This window comes from Micromys minutus, assembly GCF_963924665.1.
Source record: "Micromys minutus genome assembly, chromosome: 8".
NCBI lineage: Eukaryota > Metazoa > Chordata > Mammalia > Rodentia > Muridae > Micromys > Micromys minutus.
Genome location: NC_137977.1, coordinates 47,398,636 through 47,426,370, shown reverse-complemented (window position 1 = coordinate 47,426,370; position 27,735 = coordinate 47,398,636). Strand labels below are relative to the sequence as shown.

The following is a 27,735-nucleotide window of genomic DNA, read 5'->3' as shown; positions in this document are numbered from 1 at the left end:
GGAAGTAGTTCCTTCTCCAGTTGAACCCAAGGTGACTTTCCCCAGTCCACACCTTGGTTGCAGTCCTATAAGCCACCTTGAGCCAAAAGACCCAGTGAGGTCATACTTGGATTACTGCCCTCCAAACACTATGAGATAGATAATCAATGTTGTTGCAAGCCACTTGGTGTGGTGTGTGGTTACAGATAACTCACAGGGGTGTTCTGTAAAGGAGTCTTCTCTCTCCCCACCCCCAAGATATAAAGGAGACAAAGGAATATAGAAATGTAAATAGACAATATTTAATAATATACAGCATTTACATATGATATATGTCAGAATTCTCAAGCCTTAGACCAAGGTAAGCTTCTCTTGAGTTTCTGGGGAGTCTTACAGGAGCCATGCCTTCAGGTAGAATGGAGAATGTGGGTCCTAGTTGGACCTCTGGGCATTCTGCCTGGCCCTTCTGAGGATGCATCTTCTGAGCCAAAACCATGCTGGAACCTCTTGTACCAAGAGGTTCCCATGAGCACCAAGTACTGACTCCTTTTGGTTTTGATGAAAGAAAGAAAGAAACTATGGGTTTCTTCACAGGCACTGAAGGGTCTTCCCTGAGAACACTGGTAACAGCACCAGGACATTCTGTTCACACTTTCCCCCATGCACTGCCTACTCTCTTTCTCCAGAGTTGGCTGAGAGCAGGCATCTTGGAGCTGTTTGTGTAGAAGAGTCACAGTGACCTGGGCAAAGTTCCAGAGGCCAAGTATGGAGCCAAGGTGCCCCTCACAGAGCCCTTCTCCTTCTGAGCATTGATCTTCTCCATAAAATGAGGTGATAACTTGAATCCTCCCAGTCCAGCTTTAAGAACTTACGGCAGGAAAGCAGCAGCTTGACCAAGAAGGGGATGGGTCTCTTCAGAGAGCCAGGCTCCCACCACTGAGCCACCGTGCCCTCTCTGAAGAGCACCCTAAGGGATTGCTGTGCCACAAGGGACTCTGGCAGATGTTGTCCAGCCTGTTCTTAATGGTGTTCTGTAGCTCCTCGTCACCCACCAGGACTGCAGCTGCTAGTGCCAGCAGAAAGTATTCAGTAGCATCATGGGCATCCTAACCCCATGGAGCAAAAAAGAGATATCATTAGCAGTTCTTCCAGGACACCTCTAAGTTCTATGCTGAGAGCATTAACATTGTTCAGTTACTCCATCCCCACACTCCAGTGCCACAAAAGAGGTCTTCCCTTGGTGTACTTTGGCTCCAGTGGCATTGCCAATCTGGTGCCCCTCCTCCTCAGGCACAGAAGTGGCATCTTCCCCATTTCCACCAATCATGAGACAACATTGCACTGAACACAGCATTTCAAAGATGTACAAGTGACCAAAACTAGACCAGTCTATCCCTCTCTGGGACTTTTTGGTATAACCCAACAAGGAAAATAACCTGTGTCTTTGGATATGGGATCAGCCTCCCAGGGACTGGGAGAGAATGAGGCCAAGAGCCAGAGAGAAGTAGGAATATACAGCATCAAGAAGGAGGTAGGAGGGATCCATGAAGTTGATGGAGGAACAGAATTCATAAGTACCCAAAACTAAATCTATACCTCAGCTTCCAGTTATGGGAGGCAGTAAATGGCCTCTTCTGTTTACAGTTCTTCTAGGTTTCCCTTTGCAATACTTGGCTGGTGCAACCAGGCCATGCATTCTTTGTCCCTGAGCCACTTGCTGTGGCTGTAAGGGGGCCTTCACCTCCCCTGTCCCTCTCTACACAGAAGGATAAGAAACAAATGCTTCTCTGGGGAGGATACAAAAAGAGACTCCTGGTTCTCATTACCCTGTATAATGACTTCAGGCCAGAAACAGTCTGACCAGTAGGCAAAGGTCAGCAGAGCTGCCCTAAGTCTCCATTTGTGGTCAGAGTTAGACAAGACTCAGAAAAAAAAATAACTGTATTAAGAGTTTATGGGTTATGCTTGGGTGACAAGGACCTTTGGAAGGGGAAGCCAAACTTAAGGGCACAGTTTTGTGGTTAGAGTTATAATGGGATTGAAGGCTACCAACTCAGTTCCAGAAGCCACTGGGAGTTCTAGGTTGGACTCCAGCCCAGCCAAGAAGAGAATCAAGACAAGAACCTTCTCAGGGCTTAAATATCCTTATACCCAAGGTGGCCATACATGATTATCTCAAACATACTCATGTGTGTGTGCATTCCTTATATGATGCAATTTCCTGAAACTTTATATGAAACATGGTACAGCTGACATTAAAGTTTTCACAGGAATTATATCAGAGGAGAGGTGTGACCTTTCTTCTCAATGAGCTTAACAGAAAGAGTCCTCATGTCCCCTAAGAAACAATTCCTTATGCTGTGAATAAAGCTTGATCATCTTGGCCCTCTAGTCTTCTCAAGTCCCCTCACCAACCTTCTCAGCAAAGCGCAGCTGAACAGTAACTCTCAAAAAAAAAAAAAAAAAAATCTATCACGGAGGACAGCCTCTTACCTTCAGCTGATAGAAAGTGAGTCGGCCCAGGCGACAATATACCTTGGCATAGTACAGTGCTTCCTTGGGACTCTGCAGCCATGGTGGGCACAGGGACAAGGTCTTCAGGTAGCAGTCTTCAGCCATCTCATACATTTTTAGAGAGAAGTATACAGTTGCCAGGCGGTGAAAAGCCACCAGCTCCTGTTTCTGGTCTCCTAAGAATGACAAAAGTAAGCAGCCAGCACTGGGCATCATTTATTCATCTTCAGCCCAGAAAACGTTCTGAGTCTACAAGATGCTGTGGATTAGAGGCATAAAAAAAGAGCAAAAAGCAGGCCTCTGCCTCGTGGGGCCTGGTGTTTCAGAACAATGGATTCCTTATATAATTCCACAAGCAGAACATTGCTCTTATAGAACGTGCTACAAAGACAACCACAAAATGCTAGGATGTCTGATTTCTGGAGGGAACGTTCTCTGTGTTGTGGATGATGCGGTGAGTCAACATTAAGGGGGAGCTATTTCTTAAAACCAGTGATGGGTTATGATAGATGACAAGACAAACTTGATTAAGTAATTAGAAATTCCTTTCTTTGAAGAACACTGGATAGCAACTGTCCTTTCCACATGAAGTCTCTTCTCAGAAATCCCAGTGACATCGAACCCTCTTTACCAACTCAGTCCCATGGATTCTACACTGACCCATTCTCTTTTAGAACAGTTGCCTTGTGTGTGCTTAGGGATTAAGGTGTCTGAAGTTTGTGTTAGTTGATGGTTTTAATAACTAACCATTTTAATACAATGTGCTTTTATTAATACAGAGAACAAAAGCTTCTCTTCCAATCCTGCCTTTGGAATATTTGCAAGGTAGCGATTTGATGCCATCTTTTTGCCTTTAAGCTTCAAAGACTCAAAGGCCAAAATTATAACAGCAATCCAAAGGAGAGAAAATTGTCTTGTGGGAAAACACAATCACAGAAGCATCAGTGTAAGGTGAGCCCAACCTCCTGGAGTTCCTTTCCAGGAAGCAATACATTGATGCAGAGACTGAGCTGCCCAAGGCCCTCGGGCCTTTCCTGAGGTCAACAACAATGCTCTGATCAGATTTTCTGCCATTAAAGTGGAGGGAAAAGGGCAAAGAGTTCTCTGGTACAATTAGAATCAATAAAACCCACTCCCTACTGTATCAGATGACCTCAAAGATGCCCAGAAGAACCTTCTAGAACTACCTCTGAGGTTCCCATCTACTCCTGTTACCAATCAAGGCTCTGCTAATCAAGACTGCTTTTCCTGAGGCACACACTTGCTCAGGACAAATGCTTTCAGTCTTTTTAATTTTGCCTTTCTTCCCTGGCAACTGCTTACACTGCTCCTCACCAGCTTTCCCTGTAAGTGCAACCTCTTTCAAATATGTCTGGAGTTAGGTTAATGGCAACTTGACCTTCATTTGCATTTCTACTCCATGGGGGGAATAGGTTGCCTACTTATCAACAAATTAAACATTCAAGGTAAAAGTCTTTATGTAATAAAGACATTATCTATGCATTTATCTCTTGGGGTAATGTTACCAACTGTAATATAACAGCATTGGCAACACTGACCTCAGAATGAGGACATGTGCCTCACCCTGTGCTGCCACCATTATAGACACAACTATTGCGTTTTTGTAGCCGAATGGGGGTGAACACTCCTTTGAGAACTGCTCTGTTGATGAAGAACAAAATTTGTGGAAACTGATCCTGCTCAGTTACAGTTTCCCTGACTACTGAATGTGGGATTAAAACCCACACAACCCTAGTCCAAAGCTGGCGCCCACTGCTTCTCAAGCCATGCCTAAGTATCATTTGTTCCTGGCTCCTGGCACCTATGGTTTAGGACCACCCACCTGTGAGGACACTCAACCTGGCAGCCAGGGTGGCAAATTCCAAAGCTTTCTCATAGCCTTCGAGGCTGATCTGCAGCTCCGTCAGCTTGTTGAAGATCCGAAGCTCAGTTCGCAGTGCCTTCATTCTCCTCGCTAAGGGAACAGCCCCAGCCTGAGAAACCAAAGCACAGTGATCTTAATCTACAGACACACCACACTCTCCAGGCCTGGATTCCGGAAGGATTGTGGTAACCATGTGTTCCCATGTTGCCTTTGCTCAACACGCTCTCCTTTTGGTACTTTGCCCAGGTGTGGCTAGTTTAAGGAGCGGAAGTCATTGAACCTTCTAAAATTGAGGCAACTGCAACCACAAAGGAATCGACTTCCTAATGATGAGGACAGGAGACAGAAGATTGACTGAGGCAATTTAGGGGCAGGGAATCAAAAAGTAAACAGTTCCATTCTTTACTCATTCATTTCTCCAAGACAAGGTTTCTCTGTTTATCCCTAGGAATCCTGAAACTCAATTTGTGGAACAGGCTGGCCTCAAACTCAGAGATCCACCTGCCTCTGCCTCCTGAGTGCTGCGATTAAAGGCATGTGCCACCACTGCCTGACTCAACTGTTCCATTCTTGTTTGTCCTCAGCCAGAAACAAGACAAGTCACCCTTGTCTGTCCAGCAAGGATTGCCAGAAGAAAGCTCTTATCACCTTGAATGAGAACCTGCCTGCAGCCATTTTAAGGTCAAAGGTAGCTACAGACATTAAGCCCTTCCTGTGAACAACTCTGAAATGGGGTCTCCAGATTTTAATAGTGAAAATGGGTTATATTCACTCCCCAATTTCAGACCAATCTTAAATGAGTTTAAGATCTCAGCTTTTAAGGAGGAAATGGCCTTGTAGGTCATTGGGAACATGAAGACTCCGTTAAAGCTCCATTAAAGACTGGAATCTTCCTCCGGTGAAGATGTGGCATTCTGATCTATTCCAAAGATTGGGGTATTACAAACAATTGTCTCCCCCTCTAAGAGGCCATCCCGGCCTGTCAGTCACCTACAGCCACGATAAGAAGATAAAGGAGACAATTGTCACCTTAGTGACATAATGTACTTTCCCTTCCCAGAAACTCTGCCCCCAGGGCAGCTGCCTGGAGGTCTTCCATCAGACAGCACTGTCAAACTGCCAGGACACTGCCATGGCCTTATAGCTATGTGGCCATGTGACCCTGTGGTCATGTGACCATGTGACCATGTACCCTAGTCACTTCTCTTGAGCCCTAACTCAGAGAAACAAAATGGTTCCTTGCCCTTCTTTTCTCTTTTCCTTTCAGATATTGGAGACACCTGGACACGCTTTCTTGACACGCTGGTCTTTCTCCATCTTTCACTAAACCAAGTGCCTTTCTTCCCCATGTGGCTACGACTACCAGGGTAGCTTTCGCTCTTCTTGGCTCTCTCCTCCTGGTGTTGCCAAGATTTACAGCTTGCCCGTCTTGTTTTTCTCTTAAACTTTAATAAAGTTGCCTTTGGGCTTTTTTATAAGTCAATTTCTAAATTCTTTCATTAGTATAACTAACAACCCAAAAGAGGGAACTCCAGTTTTCCCAGTAATATGTGGCACGCAGTATGCGGCTTCCCAAAGTTTCCAATAACTCTGAGGTCACCTGGGGAGTCACTCACCTCAAGTGATAGTGGAATACTTGTATGAGCTGGTGTCTGAGTGTTCAGGAAATAATCGTTTTCATTGTTTTTCATAATTCCAGAAGTTTAAGTGTGTCACCAAATCTTGAACCTTATTTTTCTTCTTAACTTTATTTATTTTTATTTTATGCAGATGAGTGTGTGCCTGCATGTATGTGTACCACTTGCATGTAGCATGTGTGGAGGCTAGAAGATAGTATTAGATCCCCTAGCACTGAAGTTAGAGGAGGTTGTGAGCCGCCATGTGGGTACTGGTGAGCAAACACAAGTCCCCTGCCAGAGTAGCAGGGGCTCTTCATCAGAGCCATTTTTCCAGCCCCAAGCCTTAGTTTTATTATCACAAAATGCATATGGAAATTAGCATCTCGATGGTCAGTGAGATGCTTCTTGCTCTCTCACCTACACTCGGTGTCCGTCACTCATTTGGTATCTGATCATGCATGATGAAAAGCAGTCAACTGAGCCCAGAGTACATACCTAAACAAGCAAAGGTTTAGGACCAAATACTCCCTAAATGTCAGGCAGGTGATGAACAGCAATTCATATTTCTGCTATACCTGGACATTTACTTCATTAGTATTATTTGCTCTCTTATTTTCTGGCTTCATCATTTGCAATAGTAACTGGGAAATCTTGATTTGATGAGTTATACATTTTAAGTTGTTTGTTTTGGAGTTGGTTTTTGGTTTTTGTTTTGTTTCGTTTTGACACAGGGTTTCTCTGTGTAGCCCTGGCTGTCCTGGAACTCTGTAGACCAGGCTGGCCTCAAATTCAGAGATCCACCTGCCTCTGCCTCCCAAGAGCTGGGATTGATGGTAGGCTCCAATTCTGCCTGTCACACATTTTAATTTTTAAACACGCTTTATTCCATGCATATTTTTAGTGTCTGTGGTGGTGAGGTGTCTCCCATAAGTCTTGGGTATTAGAATACTTTGTTCCCAGATGATGACTGTCTGGGAAGGATAAGGAAGAATGACCTTACTAGAGGATATGTCACTAGGGATGGACTCTGGGGTTTCTAAAGACTCACCATTTCAAGTGTGTCCTATTTCCTGTTTGCACTTGGAGATGTGAGGTCTAAGATGTCACTGCCTGTAGTCACACTTCTCTGATAGGATGTTACACATATTCCTTCAGAACCACAGGCTCAAATTAAATCATTCTATAAGTTGCCTTGGTCGTTTTATCCCAGCAACAGAAAAGGTCTACCCATGCATCCCCTTAGGTTATCTCCATAATGTTACAGTCCTAAGAAGAGACCACTAGTAATCTGTGTTCGCTACCACTGCAAAGGGCTACAAACACAAAAGACCTAATTGCTCTGATACATTGTGACAGCAAGGCTCATGTCTCAAGCCAAGGAGTATCCAAGTTGATGAGACAGATCCCATGATGGAATCAAGATGTGAGTTCTAGACAAGGAAGACAAAGAGGGTTCAGTGGAGCTGGGTCTGGCCCAGCACACTAGGAAGTCAGGGCTTACCCGGTAATACTCCACAGCACGATGTCTATGGCGGGTCCCATTGAAGAACACATCACCTGCTTCTTCGTAAAGCTTGAGAGCAAGGGAAGGCTCTTCTGACCTCAAGGCTGTCTGGATGGCCTCCTGGCAGAACAAAACTGTGGGTCAAGGGCAGAGACAAGGTCTCGAGTTCTAGGAGACAAGTAGGGGGAGGATCTAGAACCTCGTCAGAATCCTAGAAACCCTAGCCATTGTGTGGTCTTGGACTTCACCCATGAGGCTGGTCCAAAGACTCAGACATAATCTATCTGAAAGTCCCTTGGGGGAGGAGGACATTCTTCTGGTGGAACTTGGGGAGATCTTAGTAGTGCACAGATAAACAGTCTGTTTCAATAGTTAAATATTTATTTTAATGTTTCAGGAAAGCCATTAAAAATGAGTCGAGCCAGTGACTTGAGACGTTATGTAAAGTTGAGTGTCTTTGAAAGATTGATTTGAAGTCAAGTCCAAGAAAAATAAATAAATAACAGTTTAAGAGGGGGCATGGGACTTAGCAACAGACGCACTTAACGTATAAATGACTGAAATTGGAAATGTGGGACCCATCAGGGCAAGTGAAGGCAGCAAGACTGAACTCCCAACTCCTCTTCCAAGTTCAAGTCACTATTAGCAAGAAATGGTCTGTGCTCAGTACCCCTCCCCCAACCCCACACACTCTGTCTTTGCTTCCAGACAGCTTAGAGTGTGCAGCTGCTCCTGGAGAGGCCAGGATGAGCTAGCCAGCCCACCCAACCTACCTGCAAATATACTTCCACCAGCTCGTCTTCCTGCAAGAGGTAGTGCAGGCGCCCAGCCCCCAGCCAGGCCTCAGCAGCCTTGTCTCTCTCCCCTAGGTCGACGAATATACGCAGGCTCTCCTTGATGCAGGTGAGGGACCTTCTGAGGGACCTGAGGAAATACGTGGACCTGTGAGCTATGAAGGATCCAAGAGCTCGGAGGTCACTCAGCACAGGAAGACCCGAGTTTCTAGACGAAAACAAGCTTGCTGCAGACCACAGAGAGAGTAGGGGGTTATTTGAGTATCAGCTCTGCAGGCTGTGTGATTGATCTTAAGCCAATCTAGTACTTACCCAAGCCTGGGTTTTCCCATCTGTAAAAGGGGGGAATGTCACTGATTGTTCCTGCCTTAGAAGATTATGGTGAGGACTGGGAAACATAATCCAGCTAGAACGTTCAAATAGGTGCCTATGAAGTAGGAAGCAGCTTGACGAACATTTAAATATCGTGACCACCATTACTAACCCACATCCCTCAGCCCTTATACTATACTGCAGTATGTTCTGCACAAGCACCTTAGAAGTCACCAAATACGCTTTTATGAAAGCAATTGCCGAGTAGCCATAGAGATAATGTACAGTGGGTAGCTTGGAATCATGAAGAAGATTTTGGTCTTTCATTAAGAAGAGCAGTCAAAACAGACTGATATATATATATATATATATAGATAGATAGATAGATAGATAGATAGATAGATAGATAGATATAGATAGATAGATAGATATAGATAGATAGATAGATATAACTTAATCCTGCTTTGATTGTGTGGAAATTCTCTAATTAGTGAGTACTCTTTAAATGATTTGGGGAAATGTGTCATGTACAAAATGTAACTTCCCCCTAACAGCAATTAATGAAGAAATGTGGTGTGAATGACTCAGTGGTGCAGACCCAGGGCTGGAGGAGAGCAGGGACCACAGGGCATCCCTCTGCCACCTCCAGCAGCCATGACTCACTTGGGGGCTTTTAAAACAAATACATTCAACCAAGCCGTGCAGTTCGCTGTGGTACGGTGTGCTAGCCCTTGGTCACAGCTCCTGAGCTCCTGCGGTTTGACTGTACAGCTTTGGGTAAGGATTTGCTGTTCTAATCCATTCTTTGTACGTGCTAGAACAATGGTTGTCAACCTTCCGGTTGCAATCCCTCTGGCAAACCTCTGACTCCAAAAGGTATTTACATTATGATTCATCAGAGTAGCACAAGCACAGTTATGAAATAGCAATGGAGAAAAATTTATGGTTGGGGGGTCACCACAACACAGGAACTGTAGTATAGGGCCGCAGCATCAGGGAGGTTGAGAACCAGTGCTGTAGAGGAAACCGTTCCAGACATGGGAGATGACTTCGCACTGCTGTGCAGCACACCAGGAAAAGATCCAGAACCAGAGCCCCACCCACAGACCTGAAGGTGTAAACTCCCCTTCCCACCACCTCCTCGACTCCACCCCACCAACCACCACCACCATTACCTCCTAAGCTGTGGCCTCCACCCCGTCAATATTACCTGAGAGCTTCAGAAAGCTCCAGACTCCCAGGGCTACCTGGAACTAACTATATGGAAGCAGGACAGTCACAATCCATAGACCCAAGTTCCTCAAACACACTCAGTTTACAGTCGCTTGCATCAAAGTCTAGAACATGCATCTTCTAGGAACACCAAATGTTATCAGCCACAACTTCAAACACATACACAGGAAGCGTTGAGCATAGTTCCCACCTTTTTGTGCTTTTGATACGGCTTGACTCACACAGGTTGGCTTGTTAGAGGCTTGATCTCCACTGTAGCAAAAGTGAAAGGCAGTGGGACCTATAAGACGTACCAGTTAATCCAAGGTGATTGGATCACCAGTTATCTGAGGCTTTGTTCACAGAAGAGATCACATGGCTCTCCTGGGACTTTGGTTAGTTCTGATGAGAGCTGGTTTCTTATCTCACCAAACATTCTTGCCAGTGTGGTACCATTAGCCAGTAGGCCTATGCCAGGCCTGGAGTGATGATGGCACCATGCCCTATTGCCCAGCCCAAAATGTTTCACAGTAGCAATGGAAAATGGATTAATATGTCAGCTCATCACAGACAACTCAGCTGCCAGGCCCTTCTTTCCAATGAGGGATTCAAAATTTGCCTTGAACTGGTGCTCACGGACCCTTTTTTGGCAATGAAGCAGCTCTTGGCTTTCTGAAAAGAGTGCCCAGGTATTTGTCCCATGTAAGATCTAGGAAAGATCTCTGGTTGTCCCTGCTGCCCTGCTCTTGACATAAGATGAGGTCCAGGGTGAGCATTAGACTCTCTGAAGTACTATGGATCTGAAGCTATGACAGTGAGGAGAGCTGAGAAAACACAGGCACTGCCGTGATGGCCACTGGCCTCCCTGTTTAGGTAGGAACCACAGTCCTCATAGACACAGAAAAACCTGACCTTCTCTAGTTTGAACAGAGTTCAAGCAGTGCAGGCCTGGCCCCACCATGCTCCTCACTGCAACCAGAACGAATGGTAAAGACAGAACTCATAAATCTCATCTTGATCCTATTTCCTGTTGTGCTTTTTATTATCACTTACTGTCCTCGGATGTCCTCGCTCCGAAGTTTCTGTCTCCAGATCCTCAGGGAACAAGATTTAGAGTCTCAGAGGCTAGCACATGGGGCGGACATTTGCTTCTTGGCCAGGGAAAGAAGAGTTAGGCTTTTCTCTCTAAGAAACACCCCAGCATCGGGGTAGGAGGTAAAACATGGAGACCTCCCCATGGAACAGTAATAGTCTAAACTGGGAGGTGTGTTCATCTGCCTGGGTAGTTTTGTTATCAGTCCTTACCACCCATTATAACAAATGCAACAGCTGTGCTGTGTCACACACAGGCTTAACTTGAAAAGACCCAGCATCCTCTTGCCTCTACCTGGAGGCTCTATACGTGGCTTGGCCTCTAAATAAATTACAGAGAGAGAGAGAGAGAGAGAGAGAGAGAGAGAGAGAGAGAGAGAGAGAGAGAGAGATATCATCTGGGTTAGCACTGACTCGTGTGAATCCTCTACCTGACTTGTCTTGATCCCACTTTCATGTTAAGTCTATTTTCTGTCCACACTCCAAGGTCACACTCTGAGTCTCAGGCCTTGTTTCTTCTTTCCTGTCCAAACAGGCGAACAGCGGCAAAGTGACCCCAGCACGTCTAAATTCCCAGACAGCATCCTGCCATCCCTGCCTGGGTGAGCCTGCCTGATCTCTAACAGAGCCTAGCCTCCGGTGGTCCTTCTGTCCTTTTGCTATAGCAAGAGCCCTACTTGCAGACAGCTGTCCAGGTGGAGGGGTGGGTACCTTCGATGCCCTCTCTCTCATTCTCCAGACATAGAACTTTAAACTAGCAAGGCGCTTAGCTTATTTTTTACAAATAAACAATGTCCCAAGAAAGAAAGAAAAAAAGCGTATTTGGTCCTTTTTAATTTCTGAAGCCTCATATGAAACTCTCTGCTGCTCACTGATGGTGGCCATGGCAATGTATTGATACCTAGAATGTACTGGGCATTTAGCATTTTCTGGGCACTTTGTACCCATAAGCTCAATTAATCAGCACAGTCGCTCCAAGAGCTCGGTATCACTGCTGCATCCTTTTCACAGAAGAAGGAAAAGATAACAGCTGCTGGAAGAGTAGCTCTGTGCACTAAGGCACTTGCCACCAAGCCTGAACACATCTCTGGGACCCACATGGTACGAGAGAACTGACCCTGGAGGATGTCCTCTGATGTCTACATACACCCCCTGTCACAGACAGGCTATGCTCCCCCCCCCCCATACACACACACCAAATAAATGTAATCAAAAATGAAAAATTAAAGCTCAGAAAGTGTAGGTAACTGCGGGTGTGTAATAAACCATGTTTAAACCAGAATCTAACACTGCGGATCTAACCACACATTCGAGCAACCTTTGCTGAACTCCGGACTTTGTTATCAGTTTGTGGGAAATCTTTGATTTCCTCTGCCACTTACAAAAAAAAAAAAAAAAAAAAAAACCTGAGATTAAGGACAATAATGATTTGCAAACCTTGAAAAAAAACTTTCCTCATCTGAAAAAACTGGTGATGGTGAACCACAACCTTGGGATCAAGTGTAGACACACCAAACACAGCTGTTTCCTCACTGGGGATTGCAAGAGAGTCAGGGATTAGTCATATCACTTATATTAGAAGCCAAACTTTGGAGGCTTTTTTGGTTCTCTCTGTTGCTTGTTCTGCTGTTTTTATTTTAGGTCCCCAGAAACAAGCAGAATAGAATAGAAATAAAAGCTAGGATCCTATACTGGCATCAAATTCACATGCAGAGACTAGTTGGTCTCCACAAAGGGCCTTCTATATGCAAAGCATTCCCTCTTTCTAGTTATATTATGTGGATGTGCTTACCACACTTTCTGACTATAAGGGTGACCATTTTCTACTCTTTTTACTATTCTGTGAGCATAAGAAGCTCGGGGACTGCAATGCCTTTATCTGATTTTTAGCTACTTGACTGGGCCAGAGAAAATGATTTTAAAAGATGTATTTGTTGAGTGATCCAATAAAGTCACAAGACCCTAAATTTGTAGAATGGTTTGGCAAGATACGAGGTGTGGCCTTGTTAGAGGAGGTGTGGCCTTGTTAGAGGAGGTGTGGCCTTGCTAGAGGAGGTGTAGCCTTGTTAGAGGAGGTGTGGCCTTGTTAGAGGAGGTGTGGCCTTGCTAGAGGAGGTGTGGCCTTGTTAGAGGAGGTTACAGTGGGGCCTTGCTAGAGGAGGTCTGACCCAGAGGAGGGCTTTAAGTCTTCGAATGCTTCCCATTACCCTCAGTGCATTTTGCACCCCCCATCTCATTGCATTTCTGACAGGTGAGCTCTTAGCTGTTCCCCAACCATGCCTTCACTCTATCATGATGGACTCCAACCCTCTCTGAAACTGAAGCCCTATTAAATGCTTTCTTTTATAAGTTGCCTTGGTTGTGGCATTTAACCACAGCGATAGAAAGGTAACTGACGCACTCTGCATGTGTCAGACTGAGACTGAGAACAAAAGCCGCAAAGGCTTCACCCACCCAGACACTAAAACCTTGGTTTCATCCCAATCTAGTCTCCTGGAAGGCAGAGAGAACATTACTCTGCAACTACTGAACAGTGAGCCAAACCTATTGCCCCCCTCCCATTTTAAACACCAGAGGAAAATCAATGAATTTAGCAAGGATAGCCACCAAAAAGGTAGAAGTGGGAGCCCCCCCTCACACACACACAATATTGAGAATTTCAGCTAAGTCCAGCGAAGCCATTTGACACGATGAATCTGGTGTCCAGCAGGTTCCAGAGCTGATAAAAACTAAGCCGCTCTCAGCCCTGGCATCCCAGCATGCCATCCTTATCTAGGGCGAGGACTGTTAGCAGAGAAAACAGACCGAATACAAAGCGCTTGGGTACACGTACAATAGGCTAAGGGTGGCAAACTCTGGCCCGAGTGCTGAGCACACCCTCCTGTCTGCTTTTATGAGTAGCTTCTCTGGAATGCAGCCACACTCGCTGTTTATGTGCTGCCCAGAGCTGTTTTTACACCACAGCTGCTGAGTGGAGGAACGATGATGGAGAACATATGGCCCACAAACCCTGGAAAATGTACTCTTTGACTATTTATTTTTTTTAAAAGCTCACTAATGTGAAATTGGGGTAACATCACGCTCATCACCCTAGCACTTTCGAGGTGGGAGCAGGGGAATGAAGGTTCAAGGTCACCCTGCTCTGGGTGACTCTGTCTCGAAAAAATAAAAGCCAAACAAGTTTGCTAATACTGCTGTCATCTCCAGTTATTGGCAACAGCCCCTGCCAGGGGCCTCGGGCAACACACTGGACCACTTTAGTGCTCTACTTCCACACCGCTTCTTGTTGCATGTGGGTGCCCTGAAACAGGCACACTGCTCAGCAAACAACACGTGTTCAGTAAAAGCTTCCTGCTGGCCCAGTATTTTCTTTATGGATGTTTACTGTGAGGCCAGAGGTCTGATGATCCCCCAACCCGCCCAACTCTGCATCCTTTCTTAGCCACGGACTGGTCTGCCTGAGTCCCAGTGGTCACCAGCATCTGTTTGCCTGTTACTCACATGGCCTCCATCAGAAATGTCACTTGTTACTACTCTCCTCTTCTCAAACATACTTAGCCCTCAGGACTCTCCTCAAAGGTCTTACTCAGATGGCTTCTTTCACACAGACCCTCTTACCCCTCCCTAAAATAGGTCTCTCCCCTTAGGTGCCTTTGCTTGCTTTACCTTGAGTTTGGTGAGAATGGAAATTCTTTGAGAGGAGCTGAAGCAATCTGTCCATGACAGTGGTATTCAACCTGGGGGTTGCCACCCTTTGATGACCTTTCACAGGGGGTCGAATATCAGATGTCCTGCATATCAGATGTTTTAACATTATGGCTCCTAATAGTAGCAAAGCTACACAGTTATTAAGTAGCAATGAAAATAACTTTATGGTTGGGAATCACCACAGTATTAAAGGGTCACAGCATTAGGAACATTGAGAACTGCTAAGTTTACCCAGAACTGTGGAGTTGCCACATTTGACCTATCAACGTGAACCTCCAGGTTTTCCCATCATCCCTCAGTCCCTAGCCGTTATAGGGTATGGCTGGCATACCCACCCTCTACCCTGAACTCTCCAGCCCTCCCCCACCCGCCCCCAGAGGCTCTTCCCTATATGATCCAGACATTTTGGTTACCTGCCTTTTTGTACCTCTGGCCTCCTGGCTTCTGTACTTGGTTCCCCTCTCTCTCTTCCCCTCTATTCCCTCCACATGGCTCAGGGTCATGCTTACTCTGGACTCCCCTAGACACGTCTACCTCTGCCTACAGCACATGTATCCATAATTGACTGTTTCCTCCAGCACACCTAGAAGCAGTCATGGCCTTTTGTTTCCTTTTTATTTCCTTTTTTTATTCAGAAACCAGGGGTCCATGACAACATTAAGACCTGCTCAATAACTTCTTCTGGGGAATCAACGCCTGGAGAAAATTTGCTCCGACAGATGTGCTTGTTTCTGTTCTTTTATCTGACAGACAGAATGCCATAAGCCTCCTTGCTTTTTACTTCAGCTGCCAGGAAGTGTCACGAGGAATAAAAGTGACCACACCCAACAGAGTGTGGCAACACTTGTTCCTCTGTCTTTAATCCCCGTCCTTTTCTTTTTAATTTTAAAAGCTCTCTATAGGATTGCTGGTCTTTAAATGCTAAGTAAGTACAGCATTCCTGTTCCTGCTCTGACGAAACGGCTACTTCACAAAGGAACGATAACCATTCCATCGGCAAGAGCTTCCTGTGACCCGTGCTTCTGAATCCTGGGGACGTTAATGTTGATAGCTAGTGAATGTAACTTCCAAAGAATTTAAGTAAAAATCTTGAAAACCGGAGCTACTATATACTAATATTAAAAGTCCCAGGGAGTGGAGTGATGGCTCAGTAGCTAAAAGCACCAACTGCTCTTCCAGAGAACCGAGTTCAGTTACCAGCACCCACATGGGGGCTTACAACCATCTGTAACTTCAGTTCCAGAAAATCCAAAGCTCTCTTCTGGCCTCCACAAGCACCAGGCACACACATAAATAGTATGCAAACACACATGCAGGCAAAATGTCCATACACACAAAATAAAAACAAATACGATTTTTAGCTTCTAGATCAATGGAGCAGGAATCTCAGAAAGTCTAGGCCTGGGGATAAGCAAGAAAACAGGAAGTCTGCTCAAATCTCACCTTAATTTTGTGACACCTGATGCTTTCTCACCTAGCCTTGATCCTTCTGGCTCATCCCAGACCTGTGGTATCCATTATACAAAGCTTCAGAGTCAGTTGCTGGGAAACCCTGAAGCAGGGATCAGGATGAGTTTGGATTCCCCAAAGTTTCAGCCCAGATGAGGGTCAGTTTGACCTGAGGATGGTCTCTGAAAGCTTGTAGTTACAGAGCTTATTTTTATTGGATATTACTTAGAATTCTCATTAACTAATTAACTTAATTTAATTAAATTTAAGAAACAACCTCTTTGCTATGCAGTTTTCAAAAAAAAAAAAAAATAAGAAAGATAAATGGACATCACCAGCCACAGTCTGACTTTAAAAAACACTAAGGCTTTGTCTTTTACTGTCTATTGGAATGCTAAGTACGGGACCCCCTAGACCTGGAGACCCTGCCTCAAGTTAGTTCTGAATTGGTGAATAAATATGGTGACAGCCGGTACCTGGGCAGAAGAGACATGAGTGCAGTTTGGGTTTCACAGGCTTGTGAAAGAGGAAGACCATGAAGGAGAAGAAGAAGCCGCCATGGGTTAAGGCTCAAGAGAGTGTGGCCCTGAGGGCTGCCCAGTTGGAGTTAAGATCAGTCAAGATGGAACATAGTATACAGTAAGTAATAACCCCAGGTTATCAGTAGGAAAGCAGATTCTAACAGCACCCAGATATTGTGCTGCTTGAGGCTTATTGTAAATATAAAGTGTGTGTGTGTGTGTGTGTGTGTGTGTGTGTGCGCGCTATCCTGGAACTCAACAACCAAAAGTGGAGAAGAAATCCCAGGCCTGAATTTAAAAATTGTCTACAACAACAAAATATATATGTGTGTGTGTGTGTGTGTGTGTGTGTGTGTGTGTGTGTGTGTGTGTGTTATCCCGGAACTCAACAACCAAAAGTGGAGAAGAAATCCCAGGCTGGGATTTAAAAATTGTCTACAACAACAAAAAAAAAAAAAAAAATGGGACATATGGGAATTTTGAGTATGTAGCTTAGTGATAGAGCATTTGCTTGGCATTTGTGAGGCCTTGGGTTCAATCCTCAGCATCACAAAAAGGAATTATACGCAAGAAACAGGCAAAAACACGTAAAAGCAAAAGTGGAGGATATCGTGTCTACACGAGCCAGCCTCTCTAGAAATGAAGGCCATGTGCATGTGTGGAGCTATGTGTGCTCACTCAGAAAGTCCTGCAAGTGATACAGGCTAAACTAGTACTTACGATCCTTAGGAACTCACTGAAAAAAATAAATTTAGTGAAGGAAATAAAACAGTGCTCCATAAAATACCTATTTAACCTGAGAGAAAGCAGAGATGGCAGAATTCAAAGTCAAAAAGAATGTCAGACAACAGAAAAACAACAAAATGGCATATAAGTCTATCTGCTGGCGCCCATAAGAGGGTGCTTACTTAACCATTGGCAGAACAGATGTCTTAAATGACCGGAGTATATGCACAACTTTAGACACAAGGATGTATGAGAAAGCAAAAGCAGATAGAAATAGATTCCATGCAACAGTTATGGAGGGAGGTAGAGGCAGACACTGATACTGAGAAAAACACTAGAAGCAATGTCAGTCGTCAGTCATTTTGTCATGATAAGACAGCCAATAGACAGAAAACACATGGATTACACATATGCTTATGTGTGTCTGTCGGTGCATCTGTGTGTGTCTCTGTGTGTGTGTGTCTGTGTGTGTGTGTTTGACAGAACCCAAAATGATGTGTAGACCAGCCTATCAGGACTGAAGAGGATTTAGACAATTCAGCAAAAAAAAAAAAAAAAAAAAAAATGATATATTCATAACCTATGTTCAATAATACATAGGACAGTTAGACATGGAGGTAAGAAGGAAAGCAGGGACTGTGGGTATAGTTCTGCCAGTCAACACATATTCAACATGCATATGGCCTCCAATGGACCCCCAGTACCAAACAATAACAATGGAAATTAAAATAAAGAACCAGGTAAAAGTCCATTAAAATATAAGAAAACAAACCAATTGGACCTAAAAGAGCTCTACACAGAATGTCACACCAAACAGCAGCAAAACGGATATTTTTCTACAGAGTCTAGAACATCCTGCAAATAGACTATGTGCGGTGTCATGAGAGGAATAGACTCCTACAAAATATATATTCCCAACACAGTGGAATCAAATTAGGCATCAGTTACAGTTTAAAAAAAACTGGGAAATTCATCTCAAAATACTCCTAAATAACCAACAGGTCAGAGGAGAAATCACAAAGATATTAGAAAATACTTTGAGATTAATAAAAACAAAAGCACAATATACCAGAATTCGAAGGATGATATAAAGCAGAGCTCAGGGGGAATACCTAACACTAGAAAATAAGAAAGCTTCCAAGTCAATGCTGCCTTAAGACCCTAGCCAAAGAGAAGTCAAATCAACCCAAAGTAAGAAGAGGAAGCAGGGAAGACAGGCAAGCAGAGCCACCCAGAGAATGGCCTAGTGGAGAACAAAAAAATGGAAAATTAGTTTTTTATAGGATTTTTTTAAGTGTCAGATCTCTAGTTAGTAGACAAGAAAAAGAAATAAGGACAAAGAGAGACTTTGGAACTAAACTGAAGATTATCACCAACTTTAGCAATAAAAGGGGCTGGTTATTCTCAGAGAACAGTATTTGATGCCCCCATGCCCTTATTTCACCTGGACCACCAGCCTATGAGATGATACCCTCTGTGTTGTGGTGGGCCTTCACAGCTTAATTAAGTCTCTTCTGGAATCTCCTCCCCGGTGCCCCCAGAGATGTGCTTTCCTAATTGCCTTAAAGTGACATCCAAGGTTGACCATCGTAAAGAGCATGCCTAGCTCATTGCACAAGGCAATCGAAAAAACAAGACTGGGATAAAATGTCTGCAACACACATAGCCAGAGTACATGAAGTCTTACAGTTAGCAATAAAGAGGCAAAGGACCTGGTTTTAAATAGATCAAAGGCCAGGTGGTGGTGGCATATGCCCAGCACTTGAGGTAGAAGGATCTCTGAGTTTCGGGCCAGTCTGGTCTACAGATGGAGTTCCAGGACAACCAGAGCTATACAAAGAAACCCTGTCTAAAATGAATGAGAGAGAGAGAGAGAGAGAGAGAGAGAGAGAGAGTGAGTTTGTATATGCTTGGCCCAGGGAGTGGCATTATTTGGAGGTGTGGCCTCCTTGTTGGAGAAGGTGTGTCACTGTGGTTGTGGGTTTTAATACCCTAGAACTAGCTGCCTAGAGGTCAGTATTCTGCTAGCAGCCTTCAGATGAAAATGTAGGACTCAGCTCCTCCTGCACTATGCCTGCCTGGTTGCAGCCATGTTCCCTCCTTGTTGATAATGGACTGAACCTCTGAATCTGAAAAACAGCCCCAATTAAATGTTGTACTTATAAGAGTTGCCTTGATCATGGTGTCTGTTCACAGCAGCAAAACCCTAATTAACACAGATAGATAGATAGATAGATAGATAGATAGATAGATAGATAGATAGATGGATGGATGGATGGATGGATGGATGGATGGATGGATGGATGGATGGATGGATGGATGGATAGATAGATAGACAGACAGACAGATAGACAGACTGGCAAATAACTTGTACAAACATTTTTTAAAAAACATATAAAGCCCATGAAACAATGTTCAACATGTTCAGTCACTAAGGAAACACAGATGAAAAGCACCATGGGAAAAATGAGATTCCATCCCATCTCACCCCACTAGGACGGCCAAAATGAAACCCATACCACAGCAAATACAATGAGGATAGGGGGACACTGGCATCATCACACAGTTCTTATAGGGTTATCAAATGGTGCAAGCTCTTTGGAAGACAGTCTAATTCTCCAAACATTTAAGTATAAAGATACAAACACTTGTAATTCTGAAATCCCACTCGTGAGTTCGTATTCAAGTGAACTACAGCCCTATCAAATGCCCATTGGTTACCATAGCTGCAAAGTAAAAACAACCACATGTCCATCAACTAAAGAATGAATAAGCAAACGTGGCATAGCCACAGAATATAGTTCAGCGATAAAAATGACTAGTGGACCAGCAAGATGGCTTTGCAGGTAAAGGCTCTTGTTGCCAAGCCTTACAATCTAAGTTCAATTCCCAGGACCCAGTTAAAGAAGGGAAGGGACTGACCTCCACACATATAATGTTACACAGAAAATAAACAGATGGGGAGTGGGTAAAAATAATGCAGCACTGGCCCATGACATAAATGAGACTTGAAAGCATCGTAGGATGTGAAAGAAACCAGACACAAAACAGATCCCACTTGTAGCTAATATCAACAAGATACACAGGAGGTCTGTGGTTTCCAATACTAGATGAGAGAGGAGAATGGGCAGCCCTGGCTACTGAAGGGGGAGGCCCTGAAGATGATTGGCAGTTTGACAGCAATGAGACTTAACACAGCTACATGAGAATGCTAAAGACTAAAATGTGTGTTGGACTGCAAAATAAATTGTAAAGGCTCAGCCGTATCGCATGTGATCAAACTTCACATGCTGTTATGAAAAGTTCCTGAATGATCAATATCTGCTTGAATAGGAGCCTGTAAGGGCAGCACACATGCTCGCACAGGGGTGGCTGTGCGGGACAGTTACTTTGGATGCTTTTGTTCTTGACTATGAGACTCCCCAACATTTAACAATAGACACATCAGAAAGGCTCTTATGGTGCAATAAAATGCTTTCTCGGGGACAGATCCTATCACTGACATGGAAGGAAGGGGAAAAGAGAAGCTCCACCCATAACCGTAAAGCTATCTCCAAATGAGACCCACCGGGAAATGGAACATCACTTTTCTCCAATGGAGTCGCACTGGGTGCATCAGCCCCAGCACAAACAAAACCACTGGGTTTTTGGTTTGGACCCTTTGTTTCATTTTCATTGAGTTATCAATCTTTTGTTTGTTTGTTTGTTTTTATTTCTTAGGGGTTTTGGGTTTGGTTTTTTTTCTTTTTTTTTTTTTTTCTTTTTTTTTTGAAGAGAGAGAAAAAATCAGGTAGGTAGGAAAGTGGAGAGAATCTAAGAAGACTTACGGAACAGGAAAACATGATCAAAATATGAAAGGTTATTAAAATATTATTAGTATGAAAATATGAGATAATATGACATGGATTTCAATAAAACAGATTTTAGCCTCAAAAATCCTAGTTTATCATTTCATAGTGATAACCTTCAAATAAAAATGCAAGCAAAAAGTACACTGTATTGTATAGAAGTTTTATCATAATCCTTCATGTAACTAAGGTATGTGTATATTGTATTTACTATACTAAGAACTTAAGACAAAGAATATGATATATAATCTTTCACATATATGAGATGTTTGTTGATACTTTTTAAATTTTAAATACTTACTTCTGAAAATTTTGGGGCATAGTAACTAGCAAAAAGGTCCTTGTTTCTGATTTATAATCTTCAATGCTAGTTTAATTTAGCTCTTTTTTTTTCACTATAGGTAACTAATTTCAGGGGGGATCTACATTCCTTATTTGAGGACTAGTCACTTTGTCCTAATGTATATTCAATGTGTGGTCTCTTATTGGTAAGTACTTTCTACAGAGGGGGTCTATGCTGTTTTACACCTAATACTGCATAGGTCAGGATCAAAGGGAACATTTGGAATGGCACCTGAAGATTGGAAGATTCCTGACTCAAACTGACTCTATGAATACAGCAACCAAAACAAGTGGCTTGCTAGGGACATGTTATTAGGTCACAGCAGGACTTGGTTCCCAAACTCCTAATGCAGCCACTTGTCCAAGTTTGTAGCTGCTGTCTTCTTGTGGCCCCCAATTCACGTGTCTTTCTGTAACACCTGCATCATCTAAGAACAGTAATTCATACTCTCCCTCTCTCCTTCTGCCTACCCACTCTCCTCTCTGTCCCCTTCTACCCCACCCCATTGCCAAAATCTCAGCAGTATTTTTGACAACTAAACCAGAGCTGAGAGTAAAGGACGGCAGGTAGTAGCTGGGCACATGAATGATCTAAAACTGAAAATACACAGCAAACACAGTAACAGGAGGCAAGTCAGATGTAAACTCAGCATCCTTGTTCAGGCTTTCCAAATCTGACTTTCCTAAAGTCCAGTTAGAAGATGCATGTCACTGTTCTGGTTCATCTCAAAATTTCACTGAAACCTATCTTTTGGGTCTGCCCAGAGGCATCCATACTCCAAGAGTGTGTAGGAATGCAGGCAGAACGGGCTGGGCAGGAATTCCTTTGCCTCCACAGGCTGTATAAGTCAAAATTCTCTCCCTGACCCCAAAGGCAAAGGCGGTAGGAAGCTCAGAAGATGTCTGATTTTTGTATTAGAACAAGAACAGAAAGAAATACAGTGAGTGGGGAGGAATACATAGAGAATGAGAGTTCACCATTTGACTAACTATTGTCTGATGCCTACATACCCATGGTTACCATGGTACCAGTGCTGGCTACTTTCATGTCAACTTGACACAGTCATCTGAGAGGAGGGTGCCTCACTTAAGAAAATGCCTTTATAAAATTGGGCTGTAGGCAAGCCTGTAGGGAATTTTCTGAATTTGTAATTAATAGAGGAGAGCTCATCCTATTGGGGTAGTTCCATTCCCTAGGCTGCTAGGCCTGGGTTCTACAAAAAAGCAGAAGGAGAAAGCCATGAGGAACAAACCAGTACATAATACCATGGCCTCTGCATCATCTTCTGCCTCTAGGTTCCCTCTGTTTGAGTTTCTGTCCTGACTTCTTCAATAACAGACTATGATGTGGAAGCCCTATCCTCCCCCAACTTGCTTTTGATCATGATATTTCATCTTAGCAACAGAAACCCCAATTAGGGAAGTGTCTAAAAAGCAAAAGCTAGCCTTGAACTATTATTCCCTACAATGTCTTTCTGATCAAAACTAGCAAGAATCCCCAGTCTATTTTAGTAAGAATTATGAACATAACATTATGACACAGATCTGTTGCAAAGTGAAATGAGAGGTTTTTAAACCTCTGTGGTTTTATGAGACTTGTTAGAGACAAAACTGCAGGCTGACCATCAGAAAAGGAGAATCCTGGTGGCCCTAGACTGGTGTAAGCAAAGAACTTTGGCAGGTGGCAAGGTTCATGGGTGAAGAGACTTTGAGTATCTGTAGCATAAGAGATACTTGGATATATTTGGGATATACTTTTACAAAAGTGAAGGTTTTTCAGAGAGCACTGTGCTGGTTTGAATGAAAATGGCCCTATAGGCAATAGGGACTGGAGCTATTGGGAGGCGTAGCCTTGTTGAAGTAGGTGTGGCCTTGGTGGAGTGGGTGTGGCCTTTCTGGAGTAGGTGTGGCCTTGGCAGAGTAGGTGTGATGTTATTGGAGGAAGTGTGTCTCACTGGAGGTGGGCTTTGAGATCTCAGAGAGCCAAGCCAGGCTGAGTGTGTCTCATTCTCTTCCTGCTGCCTGCAGATTCAGATGTAAAACTCTCAGCTGTTTCTCCAGCACCATTTCTGCTTGCGCACTGCCATGCTTCCCTCTATGATGACAATGGACTAAACCTCTGAACTATAAGCCAGCCTCAATTACATGATTTTCTTTAGAAGAGTTGCCATGGTCATGGTATCCACAGCAATAAAACCCTGACTAAGACAAGCACCAACAAGTCAATCACAAAAGAAAGTGGTAGTATACAGTTTCTTCACACAACCAAGTGCTAAGTCTACCCTTCTGCCCATGTGTATTTATTCTGAGGACAGGTAAAAGCAGACTTGACTTCCTAAGTCCCCATTCTATTTTAAAGATGAGGTCCTAGTTAAGTATTTTTTTTATCAAAAAACAAAAACAAAAAAATTGTACCCCTGCTTCATGCATTTATAAATACTCTGTGCCCTTTCTCAAATTACTGTCTTTAAACAGTGAAGACCTCCTGAAAGAACCATGGTCCACAGTTTAACTGGCCCCTTTGAATTATGCACTCTCAGCCAGTCAGTATAGACTGGAAACACACAAGTGAAAGTAGTAACCCTTACAGAGACTGTCTACATTTCAGGGACTTTAAACCATTCACTTCTCACATAGGTACTATAAGATGAATGACATTACCATCCTCCTCTGACTGATGAGAAAACCAAAATATAACTTGCCCAAGGCCATAGAACTTCCAACCAATGGGTAGGGATGTCTGACAGCTCCAGGACCTGTGGTTTCCCAACATATTATTTATGTACTGTGTGCATCTGAACTTGCCTTCTTGAGAGAAAGAATACCATTCCTCCCTAAAGTAGGGACTCACCTGGATGTATTCAGGTTCCTATAAAGCTGCCCAAGAGACTCCAGTAACCGCCCCTCCATCTCCCGGTCCCTGAGTTGCTGAGCCAGGGCCAGCCAGTGTTCATGATAGGTAATGCACGCATCGGGGTTTGGGGACACCGAGCTGTAGAAATGGCAGAGGGATTTGGTGACCTGAAGCTGACCTGAACATAAAGCAGGGACATGAATGAGATATTGGCATAGCATGCACCAATATATATTTTCTAATGCTCCCAGCAATATGGGCATACTCACTGTTTAGGTGTCGGTGTCTTAAGCCAAACAATAATGCCATTTCATAACAAAGGCGACTGTGGACCACTTGCTGTCCAGACACCAGAGCTTGGCCCAACCAGAGTAGCACTTGTACCAATTCCATGTCTGTCTCCTTGCTGGCTTCGAGTTCGAAATACAGCTGGACAGCCTGCAGTAGATAACCCCTGGCTGACTGCTGCATACAGGACTTGAGGGTCAAGTGACCAAGATTGGCCACAGACACAGCCTGGTTTCGTATGTTCCCCATCTCCCGAGCTCTGACCAAAGCTCGGAGATAGCTCTTGGCTGCCCTGTTTGTCCGGCCCTCATCTTGAAATGCAAGTCCCAGGAGGTTATGGACCACTCCCCTTTGGGTCACACACTCTGTCTCCCTCAAGGAACACAGTAGTGGTTCAAGGATCTCCAAAGCCTTCTTCGTCTGCCTGGCTAAGAGATAAGCCCATGCCAGACAGAGAGAAGATTCAAAGGCTTCCTCTTCACCCAGTAGTTTCCCTAACACATGGGCCTGGCTCAGGTAGTAGACAGAACCATCGGGAGACCTGTGCTGGAGGTACATTTTGGACAGGATGAGACACAAAGTCCTCTGGATGTTCAGGTCAGTCTGTTCCTCACAGGCAGCCAGGGCCTGCCTGAGGGTTGGGCAAGCCAGTGCAGAAACTTCACACCAGCTTGATGAAGGAACACCCAGGATCTTAGTGGCATTCTGGAGAACCAAATAGGTCTGCCAAATGGAAACAGATATCCCCCGGGCACTCTGGGGACCACGTTTCTGAACAGAGGCCACTGCAAGATGAGGAAGATATTTCTTGTCATACAGAGAACTCAACATGGTGGCTGTAGCCTCCGAAGCGGTAGGATGTCCAGAAAGGAGCTGCAGACGTTCTGCAAATGGCAGAACTTCCTCATGTCGGCCAAGACTCAGGAGCAACCGGATGGCCAGGAAGCAGGACCTAGCCTCCAGAGGGCCACTTCCAACCACGATCCCTTGGCGAAGCACATAAGACACTACATCAAGCTCATTCTTGGCACTGAACTCACGGTCTGGCAGGCAGGCCAGCAGAGCACCTGCCTTTTCAAGCAAAGTTGGCCCTTTATGTCTTAGCCTCTGCCTCAGGTAGATGGCTGCCAAGTTAATATACAGAGCAGCCACCAGGGAGAGGTCCTCAAATGCCCCATCAAGAACTCGAATGGCTTCCTCAAAGTATACCCTGGCCTGGGAAAGTTTGGTCTTCCTGATACTTAGCCGGCCCAGGAGGAAGCAGAGCCTGGCATGGGCCCACATCATGTGGCTCATCTTGGCCCACTTCCTTGAAGTCTCTAGGTAGGCCACTAGCTCGTCCTCCTCAGAGAAACTGTAAAAGGAGGAAGTTAGAAAAGAGAAGGAGAAATCATAGAGGCTCTTAAAGTGGTCAGTGTAGCCTTCATGATCTAGAAAAGCCAAGATGGGAGCAAAGTGCTCCACCTCATCCTCTTCTAGGCTAGTGCTTAGATCCATGAACAGTTCCGGGTCATCGAGGTCATCAGGCTCTGGAAGGTGATAGCTGTCTGAGGAGGCAGAGATGAGCTCATCCTCGTGGCTGGAATCTAGAGAACTGCTGGAACGTCTGGAGCCCATGGTCTGCTGCTCCATCCAGGTCCCACCAGACCTGGCCTCCCTGAAGCCCTCAGGCTGAGATGCTGTAAGGACAGGCAGAATTGAGCACCCCTGAGGCAGTAACTAGGGCAGTCAGCTCCTGATAAGAGAATAGATAAGCTGACCTGAGGACAGGCGGTGGGGCTTGCTATGATGTCTACTACTCACCACTCAGATCATTCTGAAGATTCTGGATGGATGCAAACTCACCTGGGCAGAGATAAAGGACAGACCTAGTATTAGGTCACTCTATATCACCATATTGCTGACCCTTTTGATTCAAGTCTATCACCAACCATTGCTCCCCTCCTGCTCCCAGAACGAGTACTCCTTGGTGTTCAGAGGTCTGCTCCCCTTTCCAGGAGGGCCTCACAGCTCCAGCTTCCTGCCCAAGTCTGTCAGATCTGCTACAACAAGAAAGCTTTCTAGGGCTTACGGCTGATATCTGTGGTTTGCGCTCCTCGCAAAGTCTTCCTATTTGTGAAGAAAGCCTCCAATTCCCTCTCTTTCAAGGAACTGGTCTGAGAGTCCCTTGTGGAGAATATCTGGCTATCCCTATGAAATGGCAACCAGCTAATTCAGTCTCTCAGAGCTAGATACCATCACCCAAGTGGTGAAAGAAAAATAACCGTTCATAGGCAACACTCATGAGAGTAACTGTACTGTACTTCCTCTATAAAGCAATGGGCCTTTCCCATTGTAAGGAAATTATTATCGTTTGTCTGTTCATGCATGCATTCATTCATTCAGCATTGCCAAAAATTGCTCTAAGCAAGGCAGATCCACTCCTGAGACTGATATATCCAACTACCCAGGATCATCCTGTATCTGGAGTGGGATGATAAAATGGGCTGTCTTGGCTAGTAGGTATCCTGGTTCAGGTACTAACGTTCCTGGGCCTCGGTTTCCTAATCCATACAATAAGGGGAGATTATCTCTGTGGTCTCCTTCCAATTATCTACATGATGTGTGATTTGGTACCTAGTCAGCCATGTGACCTTTAGCCATGACTCAGGAAGTTCTTTCCTTCCTTGGGATGAAAGACCAATCAGGCTGACCACCCATGGTGAAGGCAACTTGGCTTTATCACATGTCATAGTTGTCAGGTAACTATGTACACGATCCAGAGAGCTCTAAAATCTACAGGTTGGAAACTGCTAATCACATAAGAACCAGGCCATCCAGTGGGTAGTGATTGCCGCCCCAAATTCCCAGACAGGAATAAAATGAAGAGAAGTCTACTCCTGACTCTGGGTTCCTTTCTGGTCTTTAGAAGCCTGGACTTTCCCTGGGGTCTAAAGAGCACTCACTCAGCCGGTAGACAGAGGTGATGTCAGTCTGAGCAAGGGCACATAGGAAGGCAGAACACTCAGCCTTCCTGTCACTTCCTGGGGACCAGAGAGAACACCTTTCCTCATCACTGAAAAAGACAGAATTCTTGCTCCTGCATGGG

At 44.5% G+C, this 27,735-nt stretch overlaps 1 protein-coding gene across 1 annotated transcript in view; it reads right to left on the bottom strand.

Annotated features, from left to right (window-relative positions):
- Positions 1-376: 376 nt before the first annotated feature.
- Positions 377-27,735, bottom strand: part of SH3TC2 (SH3 domain and tetratricopeptide repeats 2) — a 58,588-nt gene continuing 31,229 nt past the window's right edge. The window contains exons 9-17 of the mRNA XM_080919985.1: positions 27,593-27,726; positions 26,451-26,492; positions 24,629-26,326; positions 24,357-24,537; positions 8,275-8,425; positions 7,499-7,621; positions 4,337-4,487; positions 2,473-2,669; positions 377-1,085 (exon numbers count right to left, since the gene is read on the bottom strand). Coding sequence (XP_080776111.1) covers positions 894-1,085; positions 2,473-2,669; positions 4,337-4,487; positions 7,499-7,621; positions 8,275-8,425; positions 24,357-24,537; positions 24,629-26,326; positions 26,451-26,492; positions 27,593-27,726 — 2,869 coding nt within the window. The 3' untranslated portion in view covers positions 377-893. The remainder of the gene's footprint in view (positions 1,086-2,472; positions 2,670-4,336; positions 4,488-7,498; positions 7,622-8,274; positions 8,426-24,356; positions 24,538-24,628; positions 26,327-26,450; positions 26,493-27,592; positions 27,727-27,735) is intronic.